At 47.0% G+C, this 24,155-nt stretch overlaps 3 protein-coding genes across 23 annotated transcripts in view; 2 read left to right on the forward strand and 1 right to left on the reverse strand.

Annotated features, from left to right (window-relative positions):
* The window catches only part of UNC80 (unc-80 homolog, NALCN channel complex subunit), a 120,496-nt gene extending 110,489 nt beyond the window's left edge, over positions 1–10,007 (forward strand). For 8 of the 12 annotated variants that reach the window (XM_032446031.1, XM_032446027.1, XM_015867943.2 and 5 more), the window contains 4 exons: positions 4,861–4,942; positions 5,027–5,138; positions 6,292–6,503; positions 7,322–10,007. In XM_032446031.1, coding sequence (XP_032301922.1) covers positions 4,861–4,942; positions 5,027–5,138; positions 6,292–6,503; positions 7,322–7,585 — 670 coding nt within the window. In that variant the 3' untranslated portion in view covers positions 7,586–10,007. The remainder of the gene's footprint in view (positions 1–4,860; positions 4,943–5,026; positions 5,139–6,291; positions 6,504–7,321) is intronic. The other 4 variants (XM_015867944.2, XM_032446033.1, XM_015867942.2 and 1 more) reach the window with 1 other exon arrangement.
* Positions 10,008–10,132: 125 nt separating this feature from the next.
* Positions 10,133–11,938, forward strand: RPE (ribulose-5-phosphate-3-epimerase). 2 transcript variants are annotated; one of them, XM_015867949.2, is made up of 6 exons: positions 10,133–10,349; positions 10,435–10,514; positions 10,591–10,730; positions 10,810–10,944; positions 11,039–11,125; positions 11,464–11,936. In XM_015867949.2, the coding sequence occupies exons 1-6, from the start codon at positions 10,228–10,230 to the stop codon at positions 11,584–11,586; spliced, it is 687 nt and encodes a 228-aa protein (XP_015723435.1). In that variant the 5' UTR covers positions 10,133–10,227; the 3' UTR covers positions 11,587–11,936. The 2 variants fall into 2 exon arrangements, with proteins under 2 accessions (XP_015723435.1, XP_015723436.1); XM_015867950.1 differs by having other exon boundaries at positions 10,227–10,338; positions 11,464–11,938.
* Positions 11,939–13,919: 1,981 nt separating this feature from the next.
* The window catches only part of KANSL1L (KAT8 regulatory NSL complex subunit 1 like), a 56,983-nt gene continuing 46,747 nt past the window's right edge, over positions 13,920–24,155 (reverse strand). For 8 of the 9 annotated variants that reach the window (XR_001556359.2, XR_001556362.2, XR_001556360.2 and 5 more), the window contains 7 exons: positions 23,765–23,889; positions 23,237–23,361; positions 22,191–22,245; positions 17,301–17,413; positions 16,250–16,430; positions 15,370–15,672; positions 13,920–15,274 (listed from right to left, as the gene is read on the reverse strand). Coding sequence is in view for 1 of the 9 variants with exons in the window: in XM_015867946.2 (XP_015723432.1) it covers positions 15,424–15,672; positions 16,250–16,430; positions 17,301–17,413; positions 22,191–22,245; positions 23,237–23,361; positions 23,765–23,889 (848 nt within the window). In the remaining 8 variants the exon portion in view is untranslated. Of the gene's footprint in view, positions 15,673–16,249; positions 16,431–17,300; positions 17,414–22,190; positions 22,246–23,236; positions 23,362–23,764; positions 23,890–24,155 lie in introns of all 9 variants that reach the window. The other variant, XM_015867946.2, reaches the window with a different exon arrangement.

Below are 24,155 nucleotides of genomic sequence, written 5' to 3' on the forward strand. Positions count from 1 at the left end.
CTTTGTTACTTGACCGCACCTGCTGAAGATGTAGATGCACTGAGAGGTGTTTGTGTGGACCGTTTTTATTTTGTTCCTTAGATTTTACATGTCAGCAGTTGCTTTTTGGGACAGGGACAGGCTGCTCTGTTCATTTGTTCTTTTTTCTTGGGTGACAAGTGGAGAGTTTATCATTGGTTGCGTCACTAAGATCATCCTATGACTCACACTGTTCTTTGTGTACTCGAATCCTGCTTTGGCAGACTGGCTTTCAAATGGTGCGGCTGTAGGAGTAGCATTAGGAAAAGAAATTAGCTTGTCGGCAGAGGCAGGAAAGTGGTGATCTGTTTCCATGTTACAACAAAATTGATTGTATGTTCATCTGAGCAAGTTCTGGGGCTTAAAATGAAGTCGTTCAGCCAAAGAAGCTAAGGGCTATCTCAGATGTAGAACTAAAAGCTCACCCCAATTGAGGAAGATGAGAAACAAAGGTCCATATCTGAGTTAAAGCTGTCGTGACCTGACACCGGCCTATATCAGTGTTGAGTTTGGAATGTTTTGATCTTGTTTATTGGGAGTCACTTCTAATAATGGTGACTGGAGCGAGTAACGTGAGACAGCTAAATCAACAGATGAGTTCAAAAGCAGTAATTTGTTTTGAACCCTGAAATATAACCAACTGTACAGTGGGTTCTTGGTAATTTGTCACACCAGTTCTTGCTGGGGACCAGGGCACTGTATCTTCCACCCTGCTCTGTGCTGCAGAGCTTTTCTTGGATAAAGAGCTTAACAGACGTATTTGGGAGTCATTTCTGTAGAGGTTTATTACTTATTTCAAGGAGCAGGCATCAGGGCTGCAAAACCTTACAAAGAGGGCAAGGGAATACTGCAAGCTCATATGAAAAAGCTAGATTACATTTCTGTGAGCGAGAAAAGTCATTTCAAATGCGCTGTTAAATTTGCAAATTGGATTCCTCCTCTGAAGCACAGAAGTAATGAAGCAGACAGAGTAGGAGATTATTGTGCTGTGGGGACCTCAGGGTAGAATAAATGTGTTTTTACATTTAGGAACATTAGCTTTGAATAAAGCAGGCTTCAGTTTTTCTCACATAACTTTGATTGGAACACAGTGACAACTGCTGAGGATTGCCTCCTGAATTCAAGACCTGAATTTAATCGTAACTGACACAAAGAAATAAATCATATGGACGTTAGACCCTTGTGGAAAGCAGGAGTTTTAAATAAGTTAAATAAGCAGTGACAAATAGAAGAATGAATGAAGTCTGTTTCCCTTTGTTCTCTAACAGTTATAGCTATCCAGAATAGCAGGGAAGACAGCAAGGGGACAGCATTTGTGCTCAGTGCTCAGAAGTAAACAGATAGCATGGGCTGCAGGGCTGAGGAAAGGCTGCACCCAGCATCACGGCCTGCGTCAGAGGAAAGCATGGTTCCCCCAGTTCAGGAAAGGAATAAGTATGAGAACTCACTGCGATGGAAATCTACTGCACGAAGGCACTGTCTGTTAATGTTTATACTTAAACCTATCCTAGCTTCTTGGTACCTGACAGGGAAATTCCTATGGTCAGGGCAAGCATGACAGATCTAACACCATCAGGGCTAGGATGTGTCTGGGAATACGGGAGCTGGAGTTTATCTATATTTTCCACTGGCCTTTGTCCATTAACCCTCTTCATGCAGATGTCTTGGCTCATAGTGTGTACATCCTACTGCAGTGGCTTGGCAAGCATGTACACCTTTTAACAGACCGTTAAACTCCTTGCTTCCTTTGTTTTGTTTTCTCCTTTTAACTTTATTTTTATTTTTTTTGGCTGCATGGTTTTTTGTGATTTATGAACATCACTTATTATAATTACCTGTGTGACAAAGTTTGCTTTAGCCCCGCACTGTGTGACTGGCATTTCTTGCAGTGCTGGTGACACGCTTCCACGAAGCTGGGTTTGTCTGTTCTTTTTGCTCACCTGTCTCTGCCATAGCTATGAAATGGAAGGAACATTTCTGCAAGGATAAAAACTCAGATAGTGTTACTGAGGGAGTGACAGAGCATCTTTGTGATGGGCAGGAAACTTTTCTGTTTTGTTATTCCCAAATAAATCTGATTTATGGCGTGTAGCAAAACCCTTCTTATTGATCACGTTGCCATAGGAGGGAAAGGTACCGCCAGCTGAAACACCATTTGATTTAGAGTTCTTTGATTGGGTCCCACAGGCTGCCAGAAAAGCAATGTACTCCTGGTCAGGTCTGGTAAACAAGGAGAGGCAGGAGAGGAGGGAAGGCTGACGCAGAGTCAACATTCTGTCTGCCACGCTCGTTTTCATGGAAATATGATCAGCAGAGCTTTCTTTGATGTGAAAACAGACCCGCACAAAGGGAAAGGCTGTATCTGAAATTTCAGCCGCTCATCTGAAATCCCTGGTCTTTATGACTCTCCCTCCTTCCCATCCCTTCTTCAGAATTTGAGGACAAAAGGCTAAAAGGCAGAGCCACATCAGGACTGTGCTGTGCACAGGCAGCTCTGCAAAACTGGGCTGCTCTCTGATCTAACATTTGCCTGCAATAATTCTCTGCAATTTCAGCTCGTAAGATCATCCTGAATTATGTCAATTAGTGTAATGATTCAGCGCTGGAAATAAGCATCCACCAGCACTAAACTCATTTCACTTATGATATTAGCCAGGCTGAAAATCCCAGTCTCCAGCAGGAAGACAAGAAATCCAGCCTTTCTGTTGCTCACCTCTCTATTGTGTGTCCTTACTGCACAGATTACTCCATGGGAATCATTTTTTTCTTCATGTATAACCTCTGTACCCTCATGTGGTCCACGTGTTCTCTTTATCTAATGACCTTTTCTAAGTAGTTTCATGATGCATGTGAAGTGAGTTTGTCTCATCACGATAAACAGTACTGAATAGAACTGTAGTCTTCCTGCTACAGACAGGTATGTCTCCTCACTCATGTAACTTAAGAGCTGCTGCTCCTTCATCAGACATTTTATCAGTGTTCTCAGAATCTAGTTCAATTGAACAGTTTTCTTTCGAGGCCTTCTCTAGCCAATTCTTATTTAAACCCCACACTGGCAATTACACAGGCTTTTGCATGACGTTTAGGATGCTTTGTATGTAAATCATGTCAATTCCGTATGTAAAAGCTGGAAAATATGTTCCGGAGGCTGGTGATCTCATTTGGAGGAGCTGTCTGAGGGAGAAAAGGATTCAAATTTATCTTTGTTTGTTCTGGCTTTGAGCTTGCAGAATCTTTTCCTTCTTTCCAAACCACCACAGCTGCGCTGAGATTGCCACAGGCATGGCTAGGACTGAGATGATGTGGTCAGACAATGTAAAGAGAAACAGCGTCAGGGGCTGAAGGTAGTAGTGTCTTTCTCCTGAAGTTGCCAGCTGTCTCACCACAAAGCTTCTGGAAACGCATACAGTTTAGTGCAAAGTCTGGCTTGGGTTTAAACTGATAAGGGAGCAAGGAAGAGGACTTTTAGCTCAGTTAACCAGACTTTGACCTGACGCGGCCAGGAAGCTCACATGTTCTGTTCTACCAAACTTAGGAAGAGCAGTAACTTCTGCCAAAGGGAAGAGGGAGCTGTTTAGGAGACAGAACTTCTTAAGCCTCTCTGCAGACATCCTCCATGTCTCGTCTGACCACATCAGACCTTAGGTTTGCCTTCTTCCTCTGCTCACGTTAGGTCAGATAGTAAAATTTCACTCTGTTGGTGGTACTGAGCTCCTCCAGGGAGATCCAAGGAAAACATCTAGAGAAAAGGTTGTTTTTCTTTAGGTTAAGGCAGGCCAAAAGCGAAGTGGATTGTAATACCTAATCTACTACAGTGCACACCAGCTATAGCTGGAGGTTGCTTAAATAGGACTTGTGGCTCAGTGGATTCCAGTCTCTCCCAAATAAGTAGCTGCCAGATTTAAAGGAAGTCCATCTAAATGTTAGTTGCTATTGTAACCATAAGTCTTTCAGACACAGTGCATTCAGCTATTACATTTTGTGACCGCTGCCTGCTCAATGACCAACTTTTAACTGTTGGGAGGAATACAGTACTTGATAAAAATGAGGGGAGGGTGCTGCTTCTGTAGGAAGTAGATGTAATGATCAGTTGAATGGTAGAATGGGATGGTACGTAGCCAAGTCTGTTCTATTGCTAAAGATTGTTTTGTGCCAAGATATTAAAACTTAATATGTGCGCTTTCATGTATATATGAATTTTATGTTCACTTGTATTTTTCATCTGTTAGCTGCAGAGATTCAAGGCTGCGAGTGTTGAGTGTGGGGCCTTGTTCACATAACTCATGCATCCATTATGTGAATAGATCTTTTGTCACTTTGTGTTTGTTTTTTGTTTGTTGAATTGAAATTAAAACCAGATGACAAAATTGTGATGAGGCTGTGGAGTGCATTCGGGAGGAAAAAAAAGTAAAATAGCTCTTACAACATTGTCCATGAAGTAAATGAAAAGCAAACAAGAAGGTTTTAGAGCTAGGAAGCTGATATTCTTGCCTTTTGTTGAAGAAGCCCGTGTGGCAAAAGGTGAAGAGAAGTGAGTGTTGCTCAGTGGGATGCATCAATCAATGACTGAAAACTGAAATTTGTAGTTATTTATAGTTGGATGCTACCTGTGTGTGGCCAAGTCCTGAATGCCATGACTCCACCTCCCACCCTCTCCTAAGCCTTGGAAGCCACAACCCAACAGACACGTTCCCACCATCCTTCAAAGACAGTATGTGCTCTTTGAAGTGACTGTGCCATTAGTGGTTGATCTATCTATTTATTTTAGTCACAACTGCCAGGACTCCTGCTAGTTATACAGGTTGCTTCTGTGCCTGACCTAACGCTGTCGACATCCAACAGGGTGGCAAGCGTACAGAGTGAGCCAGGGCAGCAGAACCTCCTTCTGCAGCAGCCCCTGGGGCGGAAGAGAGGCCTACGGCAGGTGAGTGAACAGGCCTTGGTTGTTCCCAGTCTGTGTCTGTTCTGAAATGATTTCTGAAACGTGGCTCTTTCTTCCCATTTCTAGCTTCGACGACCGCTGCTGTCCCGTCAGAAAACTCAGACTGAACCTCGTAGCCGCCATGGAGCTCGACTTTCAACCACTCGGCGGAGCATCCAACCCAAACCAAAACCAAGCGGTAGGGCAGTACTGCATGTACAGAACCAGCACTTTGTACCCTAAAGCAGACAGTACTTGGTTGTTGCTCTACATCAGAGGAAAAGTTAGTATATTTGAAGGGTGTGTAAGCTGTTTTCAGCTGCTTTGTGGAAATAAGCGGTGCCCTCGTTAACTAGTTTGTGTTGAGTTTCAGTTGGTAAGGGCTGGAAAATGTGATTACGGTGAAGCATCACCATGTATGTTCTTTTCTCTAGCAAGTGGATATCCTGTCAGCAATGGTTGAATGGTTTCTCCAAAGGCCAGCAAGGTGAAGCTGGACACAGACAGCCAATGATGTTTCTTAAAGCTGTGGAGAAGTTAGGGTACAGGTGTCCTCCATTCCTTGTCCAAAACTTCCAGATGTGCCTGTTTTGAAGGTGCTAGTGAGTGGAAGAAGGAAAGAAATTTCCCACTCTGTAGCTTTGCAGTTGAGAGTTTTAAGGGCTGTATATGAAAATGAATCTGAGTCAGCACTGTCAAGCAGAGCAGGTAGTTGCATTCTGCACATCTGAAGTGAGCAATTAACTTTGGAGGAAACATCTGGAAGAGCAAAGTTTTCTTGAGAACTTCCTGGGTTTCTAATTGCTCAGCCAGGACTGCTGGGCTAACAGAGCTGCTGGAGATGTTTGGAATGTAAAACTTCTACAGGAATAATGAAGGGTGAGAGCAAGGCTGTTAGTTTCACGGTTAAGTTTTAGTCCAGGCAGTGGACTCGGTTAGTAAAAGGAATAAGAGGCAGTCAGCTCCCCTCTTTCTTTTCTCAAGTTTCCTTCAAAGCCTCAGGAAACTCCCTTCAATATTTACATCTTAGTTTTCCCTTACATGAGAATCCAATACATGAAATTCAGGGATGGAAATATGTTTTGGGTGGCATTATCTCCTTGATCCATGACAAAGACAGGTAGGCTCAGTAGTCTTCAGAAGAACCAAGACTCTTGCTCTGGCTTCAGAGGAAGACTATGAATAGAAGGCTTTTAGATTGGTTGCTATTTAGACACCTTATAAAGATGGAATGAATCAGGAGCCCTGTCTTGCTTGTAAAACCACTAGGGATGCTGTCTGCTTTCATTCTGTTTTCCTTCCTCAATTCAAGTATTTTAATAATTCATTTTTCTGTGCTTTGCACCTCTCAGCGGATCAGAAGCGTTCGGTGACTTTCACTGAAGCCCAGCCTGAGGCCGCACCGCCATCCCCAGCCAAGTCCCCAGCTTCAGCTGCCCAGCTGCAGGGCTGCAGCCGCAGCAGCCCCCAGGAGAGCAGCAAGCAGGAAGCTCCAAGTAAAACTGTGCTGACATCCTCACCTGCTGTCGTCGTAGCTGATCTCCATAGCCAGACCACTGGCCAGGTAGCATGTCCAACAGTTTTATTGTGTGTGTTTGCCTGCTGCTTCATCTCAGCCTCAGCAACTTAAGTTGCAGGGCAAGTAGATACAGCTGTACTACAGCAGCATGATGAAAACCTGCTGATGGGTCAAGACTGTGGTTTGTAGGCTGAATTGTATCAAGCCCTCACTTCTCTACCTTTGCAATGATTCTTAGTTTGCAGATCCCTGTATCTTCTCTTTTAATCTTCCCATCAGACCCACAAGTCCTTGTGGACCTGCTTGAGGTTTTGTCAACTGGTCTTTGCTCCTCATTCTATGAGCAGTGAGTCCTTCAGGAAGGATTCCTGCAGAAACTGAGGGGAGTAACGTTAACAGCACCATGTTTCAAAAGGAGCTGCTTAGCTGCTTGTCCAGCATCTTTCTGTGTTGGACATCGCTGAGCACAGTGCAGAGATAGTGGTGATCACTGCTTCTACGCACTGAGACTGCACAGTGACACTGAGATCTTTTACACACCCAGACACCTCACGTCTTTTGGCTGTATGGCCTTTGCCATGAACAAGTATAAGAAGCTCTTGTTGAAAATACACTGAACAGTGAAATGGCAAAGAGTTAAAAACTGAAAGCAAACAGCTTTTCTGGTTATTGCTACGGATTTGACTCACCAGCAAAAACTGCAAGGGTAGAACTTTAGGGACTTAAAATCTGTGATTGCCTGGCCCCTTAATGGCAAAATGGTAGTTCAGAATAAGTAAATATTTCACAAGTGTTCCCTTGCTGTTTTTTCCTGCCCCCTCCCTGTTCCTCTGAGCCTAACCACTGCCTCTCCTCTCCTGCAGAGCGAGGTGCTTTCTGCTGAGAAGGAGAAAGAGGAGAATGTGGAGTCCCGGCCAGCCACAGCACAAGGCACGCCGCCCGCACAGCTCTCCGACACCGAGGACTACGCTGGCCTCGAGACCACCAGCTTGCTGCAGCACGGAGACACGGTGCTTCACATCAGTGAGGACAATGGGATGGAAAACCCCTTGCTGGCCACTCACTTCAGCTTCACACACGTGGAGCTCGGGGAGACGGACGTCGACCTGGATGAATCTCATGTTTAACTCTTGGGGAGGTACGGTAGTGGGAGGAGGAAGAGAAAGCTGTACCTTCTCCTTTGAGTTCCCCGGTAACTAGTAACTAATTAAGAGCACTTTATTATCCAAAAGCAGAATAGAGCTAACAGCCTGTTGCTATAGACTGGTATGAGGAATCTATTCGTATCCAGGGCGAGACTTGTAGGAGCAGAGAATTTGTACAACATTCTCAGGGTACGGGTGTGTGGGCAAGTGTGCGTGGTCCACAAAGGCCTGATGTGGCAGCCGTGTGCTGTGATAGGCAGCCTCTCTGGGTAAGGTACTGAGCAAGGAAAGAGAGACCTCTTGGGAGGTGTGTTTTTGTAGCCGTGTTGACTAGAAGGCTGGTTATGCAGCGGCTGGATGCCAGGCTTTGACATCTTGGTACCAACAGTGAAAGCACTGACAAAGAGTACTAATCTAAAGCTCGACTTTTACAAGCCTGGAACCATTGTTTCTTACTTGCAGAGCAATGATGAGCACTGTGGAGCAGTTAGACGCTTGTGTTTCCTTTTTCATGTTTTTGGCACTGCAGACTTGAGTTGACTTTGCTTGTATCTGTTGGTGTCGTTCTGCTCTGTAAGATGCTGCCCTCGTGCTACAAAAATATTTGCTCTGTTAAACTAAATGCGGCTCATACCACAGAAAGGAATGCACGTGCTGTGCACAGAGAGATGGACAGGGCGTGAGTGGTCTGCAGATGATAAGACATAGTCCATGCTTTGCTGCTTTCGTGTACTGGGTGATGCACGGCTTAGAACTAAAAAACCACCTGGGAAACCGCATCTGGAATGCGTGGACCTTCTGGTACCTTGCAGCTGCTCTACTGATGCTGTCTTATGTACTTAACTATAGGGATTTAGAGTAAATATTTATATATGGTATTTTCGTGTTCCTTATAGATGCAAACATACAAATATATATGTACTTTGCAGAGAGAGGATGGATATTGCAGTGCAGAAACTTGATGAAAGAATCTATTTTTGGCATGCTGAGATTCTATTTAGAGGTTCCATTACGTGTGTGTAATGTTGACGGCTGCAAGTGTGAGATGTGTATGTGCTACATTTATATGACTGAGGTGATCCCCGATGGGGAATCAGCTGAAGTCCCAGCTCAGTGAAGGGCTGCACTGCAGCACTATGGAATTACTGGGAAATGTGAATGTAGCCATCAGCTGCTTGGGGGCAAACTGCATCCAGCTGTGAATCAAGCCATGAAATCGTAAGCAGGGCCCAAGGTCACCGTGTGCTTTGGGATCCCACACAGCCTTTCCCAGTGTCTGTGAGAAGGGCTGGGAGCTGTGGTTGGTGGCGTTACTGTGCAGAGAGAAATGCTTCAGATCACTGCGAGTCTGCAGAGTGTGCTCATGACCAGTTTGGCCCCTAAGGCTTGTGATCTGAACGTGTGTCATAAAGCAGCTGTACTGCAGAGATGGAGCCATATCCTCTCATCTCCCAGGGAAGGACTCGTGTCTCCTGCCCGCAGTCTCCCCAGGAGCTGTTCAGATAGTGCTGTACAAATGCTTGTCTCGCTGTTGTGGTGCAGTGATGTGCATGCCTGGCAGCATTGCCTGGCAGCAGCAGGTTGCAGTCGTGTTCCAACCTGGGCAGCCCTGGGCTTTGCTGCCCGGCCTCTGCCAAATGCTCACATTTGATGGGAGCTGGCAGAGGGAACCTGTGCACATCCAACACCCACAGCCCACAGCAAAAGCCATCCTGCTCCCAAGCTCAGGGGGACAAATTGTGTTCCTTTATTGATCTGTCCGTCTGTCCATCCATCTGTAGGTGGTGCACTAATGCAGCTTTAAAGCTTATTGTAAGGGAGATGATGGGGTGGCAGCCTCAGAGCTGGTGCTGGGTGGGCATCCTATATGACAGCCTGCTTGCTTTGCTGACCATACCATGCTCTGTCCTCAGCGTGCTGCAGCCAGCACCAGCCTCCTGTAGCGGATGGCTCTGGGTCAGCTCCCAGCCCAAGGAATTGCTAAATTCCAGATGCTCTGAGTGTTGCTGCTAACAGAGAGCAAACACAGCTTTGCTTTGGCAGCCCTGGGCAGGCTGGGTGCAGGTGGGAGCTGTGCAGTGCAGCACAGAGCACGGGGTGTTTCATCCAGTGACACTGAGAAGGGAGAACCAGCCTTAATGAGCGCGGTGCCCCGCTGTGCTGTGCTTCATGTCAGTGTAGTCACACACGCTGCCATCACGGTCTCCCCGCGCTGGCCATAGTCGCACAGTTTCTCACGCCGTTCCTTGTGCCCCGTTGCCCAGCCGTGCTCTGCTTCCTTTGTACGGCCCCGCCGCTCCCGTAGCGTTACACGCCGTAACCGCGCTCTGTCCGCGTTACCGCCGGTCCCGCCGTCGGCTGCTCGTGTCGTTCCGAGGCCCAAATACAGCGGCACAAGGACGGACCCGTGTGTGTGTGTGTGTTTATTGTTCGCTGTGCGTCGTGCACCGCGTTGTGTCCATGCCCCACGAGCCGCTTTCCACTGCGGCCCGTGTCAGCGCCGCGCGGCTCCGGGCTGTGCCGGCTCCATCCCCGCGTTAAGATGGCGCCTGGCGGGGGGCGGATCCCGGCCGCCCCGTGACTCCCGGCGCTGTGGGCGCAGGCTCGGCAGGACGGGCCAGGCCATGGCGTCGGGCTGCCGGATCGGGCCGTCCATCCTCAACAGCGACCTGGCGGCGCTGGGCGCCGAGTGCAGCCGCATGTTGGACTGCGGGGCCGACTACCTGCACCTGGATGTAATGGACGGGTAACGGCCGCACGCGGGGCGGGGAGGGGACGGGAGGGGAAGGGAAGGGCGGCGGTAACGTGCTGTGTGTGTGTTCGGCCCCAAGGCACTTCGTGCCCAACATCACGTTCGGGCACCCCGTGGTGGAGAGCCTCAGGAAGCGCCTGGGACAGGAGCCCTTCTTCGGTAAGCGGGGGGCGGCGGGGCTGCCCGTGACGGGGTGTCCGTGACGGGGCTGTTCCTGACGTGGTGCCGCCCGCAGACATGCACATGATGGTGGCCCGGCCCGAGCAGTGGGTGCAGCCCATGGCCGTGGCCGGCGCCAACCAATACACCTTCCACCTGGAGGCCACCGACGGGCCCGGCGCGCTCATTAAGGACATCCGTGAGAACGGCATGAAGGTGAGCGGGGCCGGGGTCCGTGTGGGGCCGGGATCCGTGTGACGGCTCTTGTGTTTCTGGACGGTTCTCCTTGCGGCAGGTGGGGCTGGCCATCAAACCCGGCACCTCGGTGGAGCAGCTGGCACCGTGGGCCAACCAGATCGACATGGCGCTGGTGATGACGGTGGAGCCGGGCTTTGGAGGGCAGAAGTTCATGGAGGACATGATGCCGAAGGTGAGTGGGTGGTTGCCGTGTGCTCTGTGCTGGGAGCGCTGGGCTGGCGTGGCCGGCAGAGTGACGCCGAGCCGCCCTCACTGTGTGCCCACAGGTGCAGTGGCTGAGGACGCAGTTCCCATCGCTGGACATCGAGGTGGACGGAGGAGTCGGGCCCGACACCATCCACAAGTGTGCTGAGGTGAGGGGCTGCGGGCTGCGCTCAGGGGCATCGCTGCCCCGGGAAACGGGGCGTACGAGGAGCCGCCTTCTGATGCTTTGTGGGCAGAGGGGATGGCAGCGCAGGCATCGTGTGGGTCTGAGCTCCTGCTTGGTTTCACAGTGGCTCCTGAAGCCCCTCCTAAGCTGAAGGCGGTGTTCTGTGTGCATAGGAAGTTACCTATGGGGAAGTGCAGGTTGCAGTAGCGAGGCACGGTGCCAGTGCCTTGCAAGGAGCGCTGCTTGGCCCTGCAGCCTCGTGTGGGTCGCTGCCCTTACCTGTGTCCCGATGTCACTGAGCGGGTGTTTAATGTCTTCCAGGCGGGTGCAAATATGATTGTGTCTGGCAGTGCCATTATGAAGAGCGCAGATCCAAGATCTGTGATCAATCTGCTAAGGAATGTGTGTTCAGAAGCTGCTCAGAAGCGGTGTCTGGATCGGTGAGACCTACCCGAGCAGCTCCGGAAGGCTCTGGGCGCACAGGAAAATCCTTGTTCCTCGTGCGAAGGGAGGGCTGGATGACCGTTAATTGTGGAAACTTGTTGCTGCTGAACAGAGGAATCATTCCTTCGCTGCAATGAAGCAAGCAGCGCTGAAAAACGCTCTGGCTGTCTTTCAGGGTTGGTAATGCAATGGTTTGAAGCTGTCTCTTGATTCTGTGGAGGCTGATTGTATGGCACAACTTGTAATGCCGACTGAATCGAAACGCAGTTCGGTCTTGGCTTGCTAGAAGAGTGTGGCACTGCCACAGGCCGCTGCCTTGTGGAAGAACTAATGAACCACCTGCCTGCCCATGTCTGTGTGTGTTCTTTGATCTGTGCATTCCTACAAAACGTTTCCGTTGTCTGCATTAAACACACTTGTGCTGTGGTAAGTCTCCACTGAGCTGTCAAAAATGAATGGTTTGAGGTGGAGGAATCCCGCATGTGGTTGTCAGAAATACTTGTGTGTTCTGCTTCTCCTGCACGGCAGTACTTGACCTCTGGAAGTAGTTCAGAGACTGAGCAAGTTGGTGAAACGCCTTTGACAGGTCCTAGGAACTGGAGAGTGTTTTTTACCTTTCTAGTATTGATCCAAGGGACAGGATGCTGTAGAAGAATGTTAAGACGTGTTATCTTAACCCATATCTGTTAATGCGTTTACCCAGGTCAGTGATTGAGAAGTGATTTCACTGTGTGTAGGTTGGAATGCAGGGGATTGAGGTGTTTGTTTTTTCAGCTGTTACATAGCTTAACTCTCCTCTCGGTTACTAACCTGAACGGTGCTTGTACCTGCCCTGTCCTGTCTGATTTAGACACGTGAAGTAGGAGCTCCAACCTGGAGGAAGGCCTTAGCAGGGCGCTCTAGACAGACTCGCCTCCTGTGCCTCTCATTAGCCTTTCTCTCTCCTTTAAATTTTCATGGTGTTCTGCTTGCTTTATGTCCTGTACTGCTGACAGAAGGGTAGCAAACAGTCTGCTGCTCTGGGGGGACACAGCAGAAGGCTCAGCAGCCACAGCTTGGCTAGGCAAGGTGATAATCTGTGTGGCTGGTACACACATCAGGGCCAGAAAGCAGCTGGGTAGAGTGGAATGCATTGTGCATATAGAGCCAGTCAGGGCTCTGGTAAAGACACTCGGACACAGCCTGAGCAAGGCTGGGGCTGGACATGTGGTTTGTGCACAGCCTCAGGAAAAAAAGGTTTAATTGGAATGGCTTTTAGAAGCTTGTATTGGTGCTTACGTTCTGCTGAGGTACCTGCAGCAGGGAGCAGAAAATGTCTCTGCTGAAAATGGTGAGTGAAGCACCAGGGAAACTGCTTTCTTTGTGTGGCTGCAACACCGGAGTTTCAGGAGAGGGGGCTGCTGCGTACATTTCAGTTTGTATTTAACAGTCAGCCTTTGCTTCCAGTGCTGTGTCTGAAGGTGTTGTTGCAGTGACATGAGAAAAGCAACTGCTGCTTCCTCTTGGCCACCCTCCCTCCCCGGCCTGTCTTTGCCCAGCTGTTTTGTTGCTGCACTGTGAGGCACTGTTTCCCACAATAGCTGAGCAAATGCATATGAAGAGAGGATAAAAGATATCGTGCTTATGCTGACTTGCATCTGGCAAGATAACAAACAGCTGCTTTGGAGCTGCACAGTGGAAGCCGACCCTTAAAGCAGCACAGTGGTTCAGTGGGATGCTGCAGCTGGGAGCTGTACAGCCACGCAGAGCAGCTTTATTTTACAGCCTGTGAGTCTGACCAAACCTTGGGTCATCTGTCTCTTTTCTCACGTTTCAACTCTCTTCACCTGCCTCTCCTTAAGTAGATCTGGACAACCCCTCTCCTTTTGCTTCTTGCCACACAATGCTGGGAATGTGTTTCCCTTTCCTGACTGCATCTTCAGGACGCATCAGGAGCTGTCATAGCAGGCTGCCTTTACTGGCTGTGGCTCAGTCCCAGCCCTGAATTGCAGAGCAGTCAGGAATCAAACAGCAGGAAGCCCATGCCTTACAGTGGAAGAGCCCTGCAAACACTGTTGGCACACAGTGTTCTGAGAGCTCTTCCCAGCAGCAGGTGCACACACAGGGTGCGATGCAGCGGTCGCTTGTGTAGACAGACAGATGCTGGGGGCAACCTTGGTCACAAGGCACCAGTGCAGCTTTGCTATGGCAGCACGGCTTCATGCCACTGCCATTTGTGTGCTTGCAAAGCCTGACTTTGCCCTGAGCAGGTCTCTGTGCCAATAGGACGCTTCACTGTTGCTTCTTCACTTGTGAAAGGCCAGCAATTTCAGACAACAAACAAACAACATATGTATATATATATAGAAATAACTTTTAATTAAAAAAACCAACCTTGCATCAAAGATTATAGTATCAGACATTGAGGCAAGATTCAAGTTTAAGACAAACCAGTGTTAAAAAAAAAAAGAAGTTTAAAAAAATAATCAGAATGTGCAATAAACTACAATGTAGCAATAGGTTGTAGTGTTGAAACTTGACTGAACTGCTTCCAGATGTCCAGTGTATATTTCCTGTCGCTGTGACGAACAAAAAAAGAACTGACGCTGTACCTGGGTCATGTGTCCAGTCCCAGGTTTGACACATAGAAGAAACTTTTGCACAAAAACAGACTCCTATAATATTGCCTTCAACTGTCCTACACAGAAAAACTTCCTGTTGGTAAATGATACGTACATTCAATGCTTCAGCTTTGTTAATACCTCTTGAGATTGCAGGTAAGATTCCAAACTACCCTACTGAGATGCAAGTTTGAAACAACTCGCTTTTCTTTACCTGCTGGGAAATTAAAACTCTACCCAGCATCACAGTGGAGAGCTTTGGGGCTTTTTCCCTTCCTGGTCTTTTAAGCATCAGCCACCTCTTCCTTTCCAGCTAGTCACCAAATGTTGGCATACTTAGAGACTCTTGCAAGGCACTGTACAGAAATTACAAGACTTTTTTGTCTTTAACATATTAAAGCAAAATATGATGAGCCTCCTTTGCTGCTGAAGGACTAAAGAAGTGAGATGACCCAGAATGCGATATTCAGAGGGCTCCTCTTCTCTTTCAATTCTTTACCCATACAACAAACAGGATCCCTGCTTTCTGAATAGCAGATATGTGGCCTGTTGAAATGCAGTGGTTTATGTCTATTGTACTGCTTGAGGACATCTATACAAAACATGTCCTGGCACTACTGAAAGCTGAGCACAGGTTTTAAGCTAAAGGCAAAGCTTCCACAGCTCCTGCTTTCAAACTGCTCACCTGCCTTTCTCTTACGCTCAGGTTACACACACACATTTTAAAGAGAGGTGGATTTTCTGCCACATGTTCATGCCAAGCAGGAAAACAACAAGTAGTTATTGTTCCTCCCCACTACACTGTCCAGTAGTTTTTCTGTGTTCAGTTGAAGTTGTTGGTTTAAGGTAGACAGCGTATCCTGCCACACCAGAATCGACCGGAACCAGAAACGCATTTGAAAACAAACAAGACAAGAAAGGATGATCACTAACAAATGTGGCGATATGACAACAGAAAGCAGTGAATGCTGCCAGCAATTTATGTGTGCCCATTCCCAACACTGGGAATATTAGACTTCCAGCTTGAAATAATTACTTTCTCTTGGGGTTCAGGAAGAAGGAAGTGTTGTCTTTGGGATTTATCCTGCCTGTTACAAAGCAAGAAAGAAAACATATTATATGCAGCTAACGTACAGGTTTTGAATTGTGCTGTCATATGCTGTGTGAACAAGAGAGATTTTACCTTACACTTTTCTCCACCTTAATTGGCTTTCTTAATGAACCACATTACTCCCTGTCACCTTTGCTTTCTTGTACTGTTGATTCCCAGGCAAACATTTTCGCTGTCTTCTGACTCTTCTGTCGATGGTTTTCGTGGTGGGGGGCCGTTGTCTGGCAAAGCAAGGGGTGTACACGGAGCACAGGGAGAGTCGCTGGGGAAAGCTGCGCTTGACATTTCAGTCTGATTTGTTACTTGATCTTGGCACAGTAAAGCTTCCACCTCTTCATCTTTTAGTGGAAAAACTCGAAGTTCCCACAGCCCAGACTGAAAAGAGGGGGAAAAAAAGGGATTTTGGTTGAGCCTGAACTGATTAGCTGCGTGCAGAATGATCTGCTATCAAGTTACTAATGAGCGTCATTCTGTACAGTAGTTTGCAGGGCTCTTCAGGTACACAATATAGCACTACGAGGCACCAGCTGTCCATGTAAGCTGGTTTCGTGTGGTTTTGAACTAGGAACAGAGCTGTGACGGTACAGGCACAGCACGAGAAGGGAAAGGCTCTTTTCCCTGCTGCCAGAAATCAGGTACCCGGCCATGACATGTGCAGGCTTATCTGGAGTGCTGGCCAGCAGCCCTGAGGCTGAGCAGCTCCCAGCCCAGGCCTGCCGCACTCACCTCTAGAACAATGCGCCATGAAAACTTTACCTGTTGGTGAATGTTAGGTATGTTTGACGAATGAAACCTATCTAAACAGGAGCACTGCATTTGGGCCACACAAACTAGAGTGACAGCCACAGGTTTGGAGCAAGGAAGGACACAGGTACGCTCAAGATATAAGTTTTAGACTAAACTGGTGGTCACTCTAGTCCCAGACAGAGTGGAAGCCACCAGAAGCACCCACCTTTGCTTCCTGGCTCTCCCTGCAGAGTTGTGCAATCCCTGAACAAACAGAGCTGTGGGCTTCAGAAGTCAGGTCGGGAACAGGTTCAGCAGCGCAGTGCAGCGAGGCACAGGAGCTGCCCGGGTGGTCCTTCTGCACTGCGTCTTGGCCGTGTCGACTGTCAGCATTTTTGCTGTAAGATCTAGTGTGGGAAAAAGGGGCAGGAGTCTTAACACCTGAAAACAGTACGTATGTGCTAACTAAAATCTACCTATTTAAACCAAAGAAATGAAGATGCATGGTTCTCGACAGCCTTGCTGTTGCAGAGCACTGTGTGGAGGAGGAGATGGATAAGTATGGCTGGAACAGCCACACTGTGGCTGCACAGCAGCTCGGGGCTGGTCCTGCCTGAGAGCACAGCATTGCTCACAGGCACCTGATCCAACCATGCTGCCTTCCCCCTGTGCCAGTGTAACTCAGGACAGCGGGTTATGGGTTCCCCTGGTGCACAGGATAGGTGTTATTAGCACACAGACTAAGCTAGCTGGGCATTTTTATCCATGTGATCGCAGGTCACTTTCAGTTGAGAACAGGCTTATGATGAATGGCAAAAACACTTATCCCAACATTTATAGGATGGTTTTTGGCCTGGCAGATTGTGAAGCCATTTATGGGAATCATTTTCCCAGCACTGAATTGCAGATAGAGCTACAGGATGTTAACTTTTACACACAATTTTGTTCTCGAGAGTTTGAGGGAGAGTTTTGTACCAGACAGCAGGCCTGTGATAATTAACCTTTTCATTACCGGCACATTAGTGCTTAAGCATACAGTCCTTGGCACAGCCAGTCAGGTCAGTGAAGAAGGGCTCCTGCTGCACCGTGTGGCTGAAGTCACACCTTATTCACTAATCACTAACACCAACTTTTGGAGCAGACCTGGTGGTGTCTCTGACAAGCTAATTCACAAGGAGTGCCCTTGTTTTCTCTGTCACAGTTCCCCATGGCAGCTGTGCCAACAGCCATCGTGGTTAGTTGAGCAGGAACAGCCCTGCCCCAGTCAGTGCACATACCTGCTATTCCTTCTGGGCCAGCGGCTCTGCTCCCACAGCGACCACCTCGCTCGCTCTCTTTCTTCGTATTTTGTATGACGTGAGGAAAACGCTTCATCTGACAGATCTTCTGCCTGTAATGAGAAAGGAGGAAGATGCAGCTGCTACTGTAATTAGGAACTTCTCTAGAAGCAAAGACAGACAGTATTATATGTAATTCTACGGAGGTCTGTTTGCTGAACACACCACAAGAGAGGATGATGCATGCTTGCAGTATGAAGGCACGTCAAAATAATGGGATGCCATCACAGTTTATCTCCTCATGTGCCTGTGGTCAATCAGAATTGAGATGGAAGTTATCCCCCCTTCCACCTAAAGCATGTTTTCCTGTGGTGGGAAGCAGAATGTTCAAAGGACAGGTACCTCTAATGAAGACGAGCAAAAATTCCAGAACTTTCCAGAGCCTGCTGCAGGAGGGGGCTGGGAGGCCAAAGGATTTACCAGGTGCTCTGTAAGCACGGAGCAGTAGTTCTGAGCTCGGGGAGGCTGGGGGCAGCTCCACACAGTGAGGCACACAGCAAACCTGAGGTGCCGCATTCCTGCTAGGAAACCAAGCAGAAAATTGCTTCTGCTTTGAAGAGAGCACTTCTTAGGAGTGAACTGCACCATCCAGGTACGACTTCACACAGATCTAACAACTGTATTTGAACTAACTGCTCACAGGCGAAAGAGCCAGCTTTGCTTTTTCGATACAAACTCCTCAGATGCAAAAAAACCTCTCTGACCTTTGCTTTGAAAGAGCCATCTTCATTTCTGCTGCTTAGAGGTAGCTGGGCAAGGAGTAACTGGTGCAGCCTGTCCCTCTCCCTCCCCAGATCAGGGCGAGCTCAGCCTGGGCCGCTCCAGCACTGCTCAGAATTGTTTGAGAGTGCTCCAAACCATTCAGCTGCCTCAAAGGCCACCTCAGAGCTAAGGCTGGCAAGAGCGTATTAGTGCTGCAGCCCTGGGTTTTTATGCCAGCTGCTCCCCACTCAAAAGCAGTGAAATTCTAGGAAACAACAATTCCTGTTCTTAAACTGCATTGCCAGATCATCCCTGGACAAGAATTATACCAAGAACTGAGGGTCATGGAAAATAAATTTGATTTCCTATAAAAACAAATTTCTCGTGGCTGTTACACAAGCAACATGAATCATCTTCTGATTGCATCTGATAAAACGCAGAACCAAAAGGCAGAGTCCCTACTGCTCTGCCAGAGACAGACAGACAGACAGGCTGTCAGCTGGTTTAATACTGCAGCAGGCAACTGATGCCCCCAGGCCTTCCGCAGGAGCCATTCCCTGCACGAGGACTTGCAGCACTAAGTACTGCATTACCATTATGGCTGCAAATGCAATATACTACAGTGCATTTATGCTGCTTCACACATGTCCTATAGTGGCATTCTGCAGCTTCCCAGGGACCACAGCTCCAACCGAAGCTGCTGGTTGTGAACTACAGCCCCACAACAAAATTCAGCTGGGATGGTGAAAAAGGCCCCAGAGCTGCAATTCAGTGCAGTCTGAATCGGCCAGGGAAGCCATTTACTAAGACTGTAGCTGCCTGCTTCCTCCTCAGCTCAGCACTCGACAGGAACCTTCAGACAAACAAGCCTGCTTTGTTTGCCCAGTTCATGATTTCTTTTTGAAGACTCCTCATTGCTTTTATGCATTTCTGTTGAACACAAATCGCTTTGTTAGCTGCTGATTTCCCCTCGTGGAAGTCAACCTAATGCATTTCCTCCTCTCTCTGGAATTCACCAGTTCTGTCCCTTGGACGGCACCGGTCCGGGCCTGCACCTCAGTTGAGATTTTGCTTTTCCAAGGTCAGTGCTGTACAGTGCAAAAGTGAGAATTTTATGGACTACCCGAGTGTTATTCCCTCAGGGAACACTTAGGATTTTTCTGCGTGCTCCATTTCCTTTGAAGTGCAAACAAAAGATAATTCTGAAAGAAAAACGTAGACTTTGAAAATACTTTTCTTAGCAAATTGCCAGAACTTTTCATGCTGGGAAGAAACTTCATTTTTAATGAGCTTCCTTTCAAAATCAAAGCCCATGTTCCTCTGCTGGCCAAGAGCTCTGCAGTACTGAAATAAGCCTTACTGTACCTCTTCCGTGGCTGACAGCAGAGATTTAACAACTTTCTCATTTCAGTTTTGCTCTATTCCATCCAAGACTGACCACTAATACAGTAGATTTTAAAATTACTATTTGTTCCACAGACAAAATCACATCATTACTTCAGCATAAAGGGTCTCTACTTGATTCACTACAGCCTGGGCCCCTGCCTAAGACTTGGTCTGTTTCCTTCACCAACTTTAGGTTTATTTATATTTACTATAGATGGAGCAATTTGATTTTTTTCCCCATTAAGAATAGGTTGAAAAAGGCCAAAGAACCGTCAGTACTTGTCAGAAGGTTCTGGCAGTGATGTTGGGACCAAAGGCTGGAAGGTCTCTTTGGGAAGCACCATTAAGGAGCTCATGCAAAGAACAAGACGTGGCTTCCATTAGGATGTGAATCCTTCCCATCTCATCTAGCTAAGCTACAAAGCACTGGGCATTCACATTGAATGAGCAGGAACAGCAGCAAGAATAAATGACCAGGAATATTTCTGACAAGTTCTCCAAACAAAGTCAGTGCTTTGGTCTCCTGCTTCATGGGAAGCACTCAGCCGTACGCCATAACAACACTTCTGCTAAACTAATGACACAAATCAATATTCTGAAGTACTTGTCCTTACTGGAACAATCACCAAATAAACTTTAACACTATTCTATACCCTCGCCTGGCCAGAAACTTTAACCTAGGCAAAACAAAACAGGAAAGCCTATGCCACACCCTCCTCTGCATCAGAGCAACAACAGGCTGCAACTTCACACACACACAGACCAGGAAACACAAACTCTGCATGTCTAAAGCCTACATATTTTTAGAGTGGGCAATGGAGCAGACACAGCAGATTAACTTTTAGACTGTCCACCTTCTGTGTTTGTCCTTATAAGGCAAAACTGCCAGAACAAAGAACTAGGTACCAAAAATAGGTAAGCCTTCTGTACTCAAAGAGATGTGCTGTGAACAGGGAATGGCTAAGTTTCTATCCTTGCAAGTTCAGCTCCTGTAGAACCTGACAAATGTGGGACTCCGTGTTTGTTTTTAACTTGTGGAAACTTTGGGTACAAACTTATTGCACCAAGTGGGAGAGATCCTAACTGCTGGTTGGCACAAGGAGTTGTAAATTTAGCCAGACAGAAGACAAGTGGAAAATAATACAACTAATCTATAGTGCCACCACAGGCTGCGATGTGGTAGAAAGCAAAGAAAAAGCTAACATTTCTACAGAAACAGATGGTACATTTTTGCCCTCTCACTTCTTCCATGATGATCTGCCGAGGCTTTCCTTGATGTCAGTACAAGGAAGAACTTCAACAGAGTCAGAATATGAGCGAAGAAAAAAGGTAATGCTCCTGTTCTCTCATGCCTTTTCTCAAGCTTACTCACTAAGTCAGCCCGAAAACTAAGCAAGGCAATGGAAGATTTATGATCAGACAGACACCTTTTCTCAGTGCTCAGAAAAACGTCCAAACCAATTAATACAATCCTAAAAGTAAGGGGGAAAATTGGCAAAGGACAGCTTAGAAGAGTAAGCTCTCTTATCATTTTCCTCATCTGACATCTCTCCCATTCTACCCAGCAGCTGATATTAAAGCAGTGGACCACAGCAGGAGGCAAAGCTGCTTTATTGTACTCAAGTTATTTCCTGGCCAAGGGATGAATCATACAGGCTGAACTAGGAATGCCAAACACAAATGTACTGGGAGGGCTATTTAACAATAAGCACACACACTTCACAGAGAGACACCCTGAAGTCCATTCAGGATTATGTTTAGCATTATCTTCTGTACTGCTACATCAATGCAAAGCTTTCCTACTAATAAGGTCCCTAAGCCCTGGCTGTAGACGTTCTGAAAAATGAGCTCAAGAATGGATATCATGAATGAAGGTATAAATGCTAACACTACAGCTACAACAGTTGTTAACGGCCTATAGCAGAGACCAGAGAGAGACTACGAATTTCCAAAGGACAGTAAAACTGGCAGGTCTGTTTTTTGACACTAAAAGAGGAGCCACAATAGGACAGGAAGAACAGAAAAGCTGCCTGGAGAGCAGGGCGGCTGTTATGCTCACACTGGGGCTAGGCTCAAGCTTATCACTGGGGGAGAAAGGAACCCCTCAGCCTCTTAAGGCCACATGCATTCCCTGAAGGAAAAAGGGGGATTTTTACATCTGGAGAAAGCAACAGTAGTAGCACATGGTGTGCTGACGTGGCAAAAAGACACGTGGGAAATGCCAAAGGTTATGCTGTTCCTGAGGAAGCAGAGAAGTTTGCATCCAGCAGGAGGGTTGAAAGAACACTGACAGGGAAACTTGATGAACCTTCTGGGCCTGCAGGCAAAATGTCAAACTACCTCTTGAAGGGTAAGAAGCCATGGGAACTGGCCATGAAGGAAAAGGACAAGAGACATTATAGAACAGGTAGCTCCAGAGACAGTCACAGTAGCAGACCCAACATCCTGTTCAAGGGAACCCTCTGCAAGCTCTGACTGTGCCAACAGCAAGGGACATATGAGGTAGATGAAAAAGCAATTATTAATGGAGGCACTTGCATGTCTGTCATCCACTACAGGGTCAGGCAGGTTGGGGTAGGACACGTTGCCACGTTCTGACACCCAATACTTGATTTTTTGAAATGTGAAACTTAGCAGGATTTGTACAGAGTTGGTGTCTTTATTAGAAGATACATACTGAGTATCACAATTATACGTCTAGTAGTTTAACCACGCAGCTGGTTTAATTAAAACACAGCTTACCTCTTCTTCATCTGCATGAGATCTTTCCAAAGGCTCTAATTCAATGACTCTCCAGCTAGAAATGAAACAAAATAAGTCATTTTACCTAAAAGCTGAGTCATTGTTGCAGCTGTAAAGAATCACAAAGCCACCAAGATTAGAAAAAGACATCTAAGATTATTGAGTCCAACTGTTCACTTGGCACTGTACTGCCCCACTAAACCACATCCCGTAGTACAACATCTACGCATTCATAAAACACCTCCAGGGATGATGACCCCACCACCTCCCTGCACAGCCTGTTTCAGTGCCTCATCACTCCTTCAGAGAATATTTTTTCTAATACCCAACCTGAGCTTCCCCTGGTGCAATTTAAAGCCATTCCCACTCATCGTAGTTATGCAGGAGCAGAGGCCGACCCCCATCTCACCACAGCCTCCTTTCAGGCAGTCGTAGAGAGCAATGAGGTCTCCCCTGAGCCTCTTCTCTGCACTGAACCACCCCAGCTCCCTCAGCCACTCCCCACAAGACTTGTGCTCCAGAAAGTCACAGCTTTGTTGCCTTGTTGTCCAGGGTCTCAATGAACCAAATGCACAGAAAAGACAGCAATCTCCATGTAACTGCTGAGAGGGTCAACCCAATAGCATACTTAAGCCTACAAGTATCACTACAAGTAAGATGATAGAAAATCCCTTCCATTTTTAGCTAGTCTCTGCATCTGCCATCAGTCTGTGCCTATTGCTTTTTTTACCTTGTGCCGTCAGCTGACCGGTCTGCCTACCACCCATCTTTGCACCCACTCCTATACACAAATTGAAATGCACGGTAAGAAAACAGCTGCCAAGCATATGAGAAGATCATGGGTATGCTCTGGGCAGCCTGGTCTGGTGGTTGGAGACCCTGCATGCAGCAGGGCAGTTGAAACTCAATGATCACTGCGGTCCTTTCCAACCCAGGTCAATTTATGATTCTAAGATCATTAGTATTGTAACATTATCTAACTATGAATTATCAAAACCCTCACATTCATTTTGCCACCTTCTCTGCAACTGAGGTCATGAACAAACCTTGGCGTCAGGATTTCTTTGTACTGTAGTTTCTCCAACTTTGATGGTGCCACCAGTGACATTGGAATAACAATGTTGTCTATATCATACGAGCTCTCACTTCTGAGCCGCCTCCTGGAGTTATGCTGTATAATAGAATAAATTCAAGATTCATCAGCTTACAACACAACTAAGTTAAGTGAGAAATAACAGAAGTGCACAAGAAGAAACTCACTTCAAGAGACTCTGGAGGTCAAGTGACTATTTTTTTAATTAAATTAAAATTTCACTGAAATTTGAAGAAAAAGTAAAATGGCAGGCCCAGCGCCAGTAACTGAAATGGCCACTTCAGTTCTGTCATCTGTAAAACTCTTCAACATACAATTATCTGCTTTCCAAGCACACATTCTTCATCTGGAATAACTTACTTAATATAAGAAAGGTTCTTTACTGTAACGTAACACAAAATTAGATATGAAGGGCACATATTTTTGATATTATTTGCAACTCCGTTAGCATTTCAGCCAAGATGGTGCATTTTTCTTTTACCTGTGATGAATTGCTGTGAGTGGGCCTAGACATGGCATTGATATTGGTCACGGCTGCAAAACTGCCAGGCGCTTCTGGTTCTGCATGTTGAAAGGAGAATGTCTCAAACCTGGTGCTACGGTCGCCTGTCACAAGAGAACAGTAATTAAAAAATTGCGTACCCACTGTTGTCTATTAGACCAAGGATATTTTTCCATACAGTAATAGTGGAGTCATTTCTAGAAGCCCGCAGCTATCCACTTGAGATTTAATGAATACTAAAAAAAGCTGTCTAAATAAACACTTGTTACTCATCCTGTCATTGCTGTTCCACAAAACTCATCCCTTTCCTGCTACAGAGGATTTCTTCTGCTGGAACCAACTTCATATGGGCAAATCCTGCTTCTTATTA

The sequence above is a fragment of the Coturnix japonica genome, chromosome 7 (genome assembly GCF_001577835.2).
Source record: "Coturnix japonica isolate 7356 chromosome 7, Coturnix japonica 2.1, whole genome shotgun sequence".
NCBI classification, from domain to species: domain Eukaryota; kingdom Metazoa; phylum Chordata; class Aves; order Galliformes; family Phasianidae; genus Coturnix; species Coturnix japonica.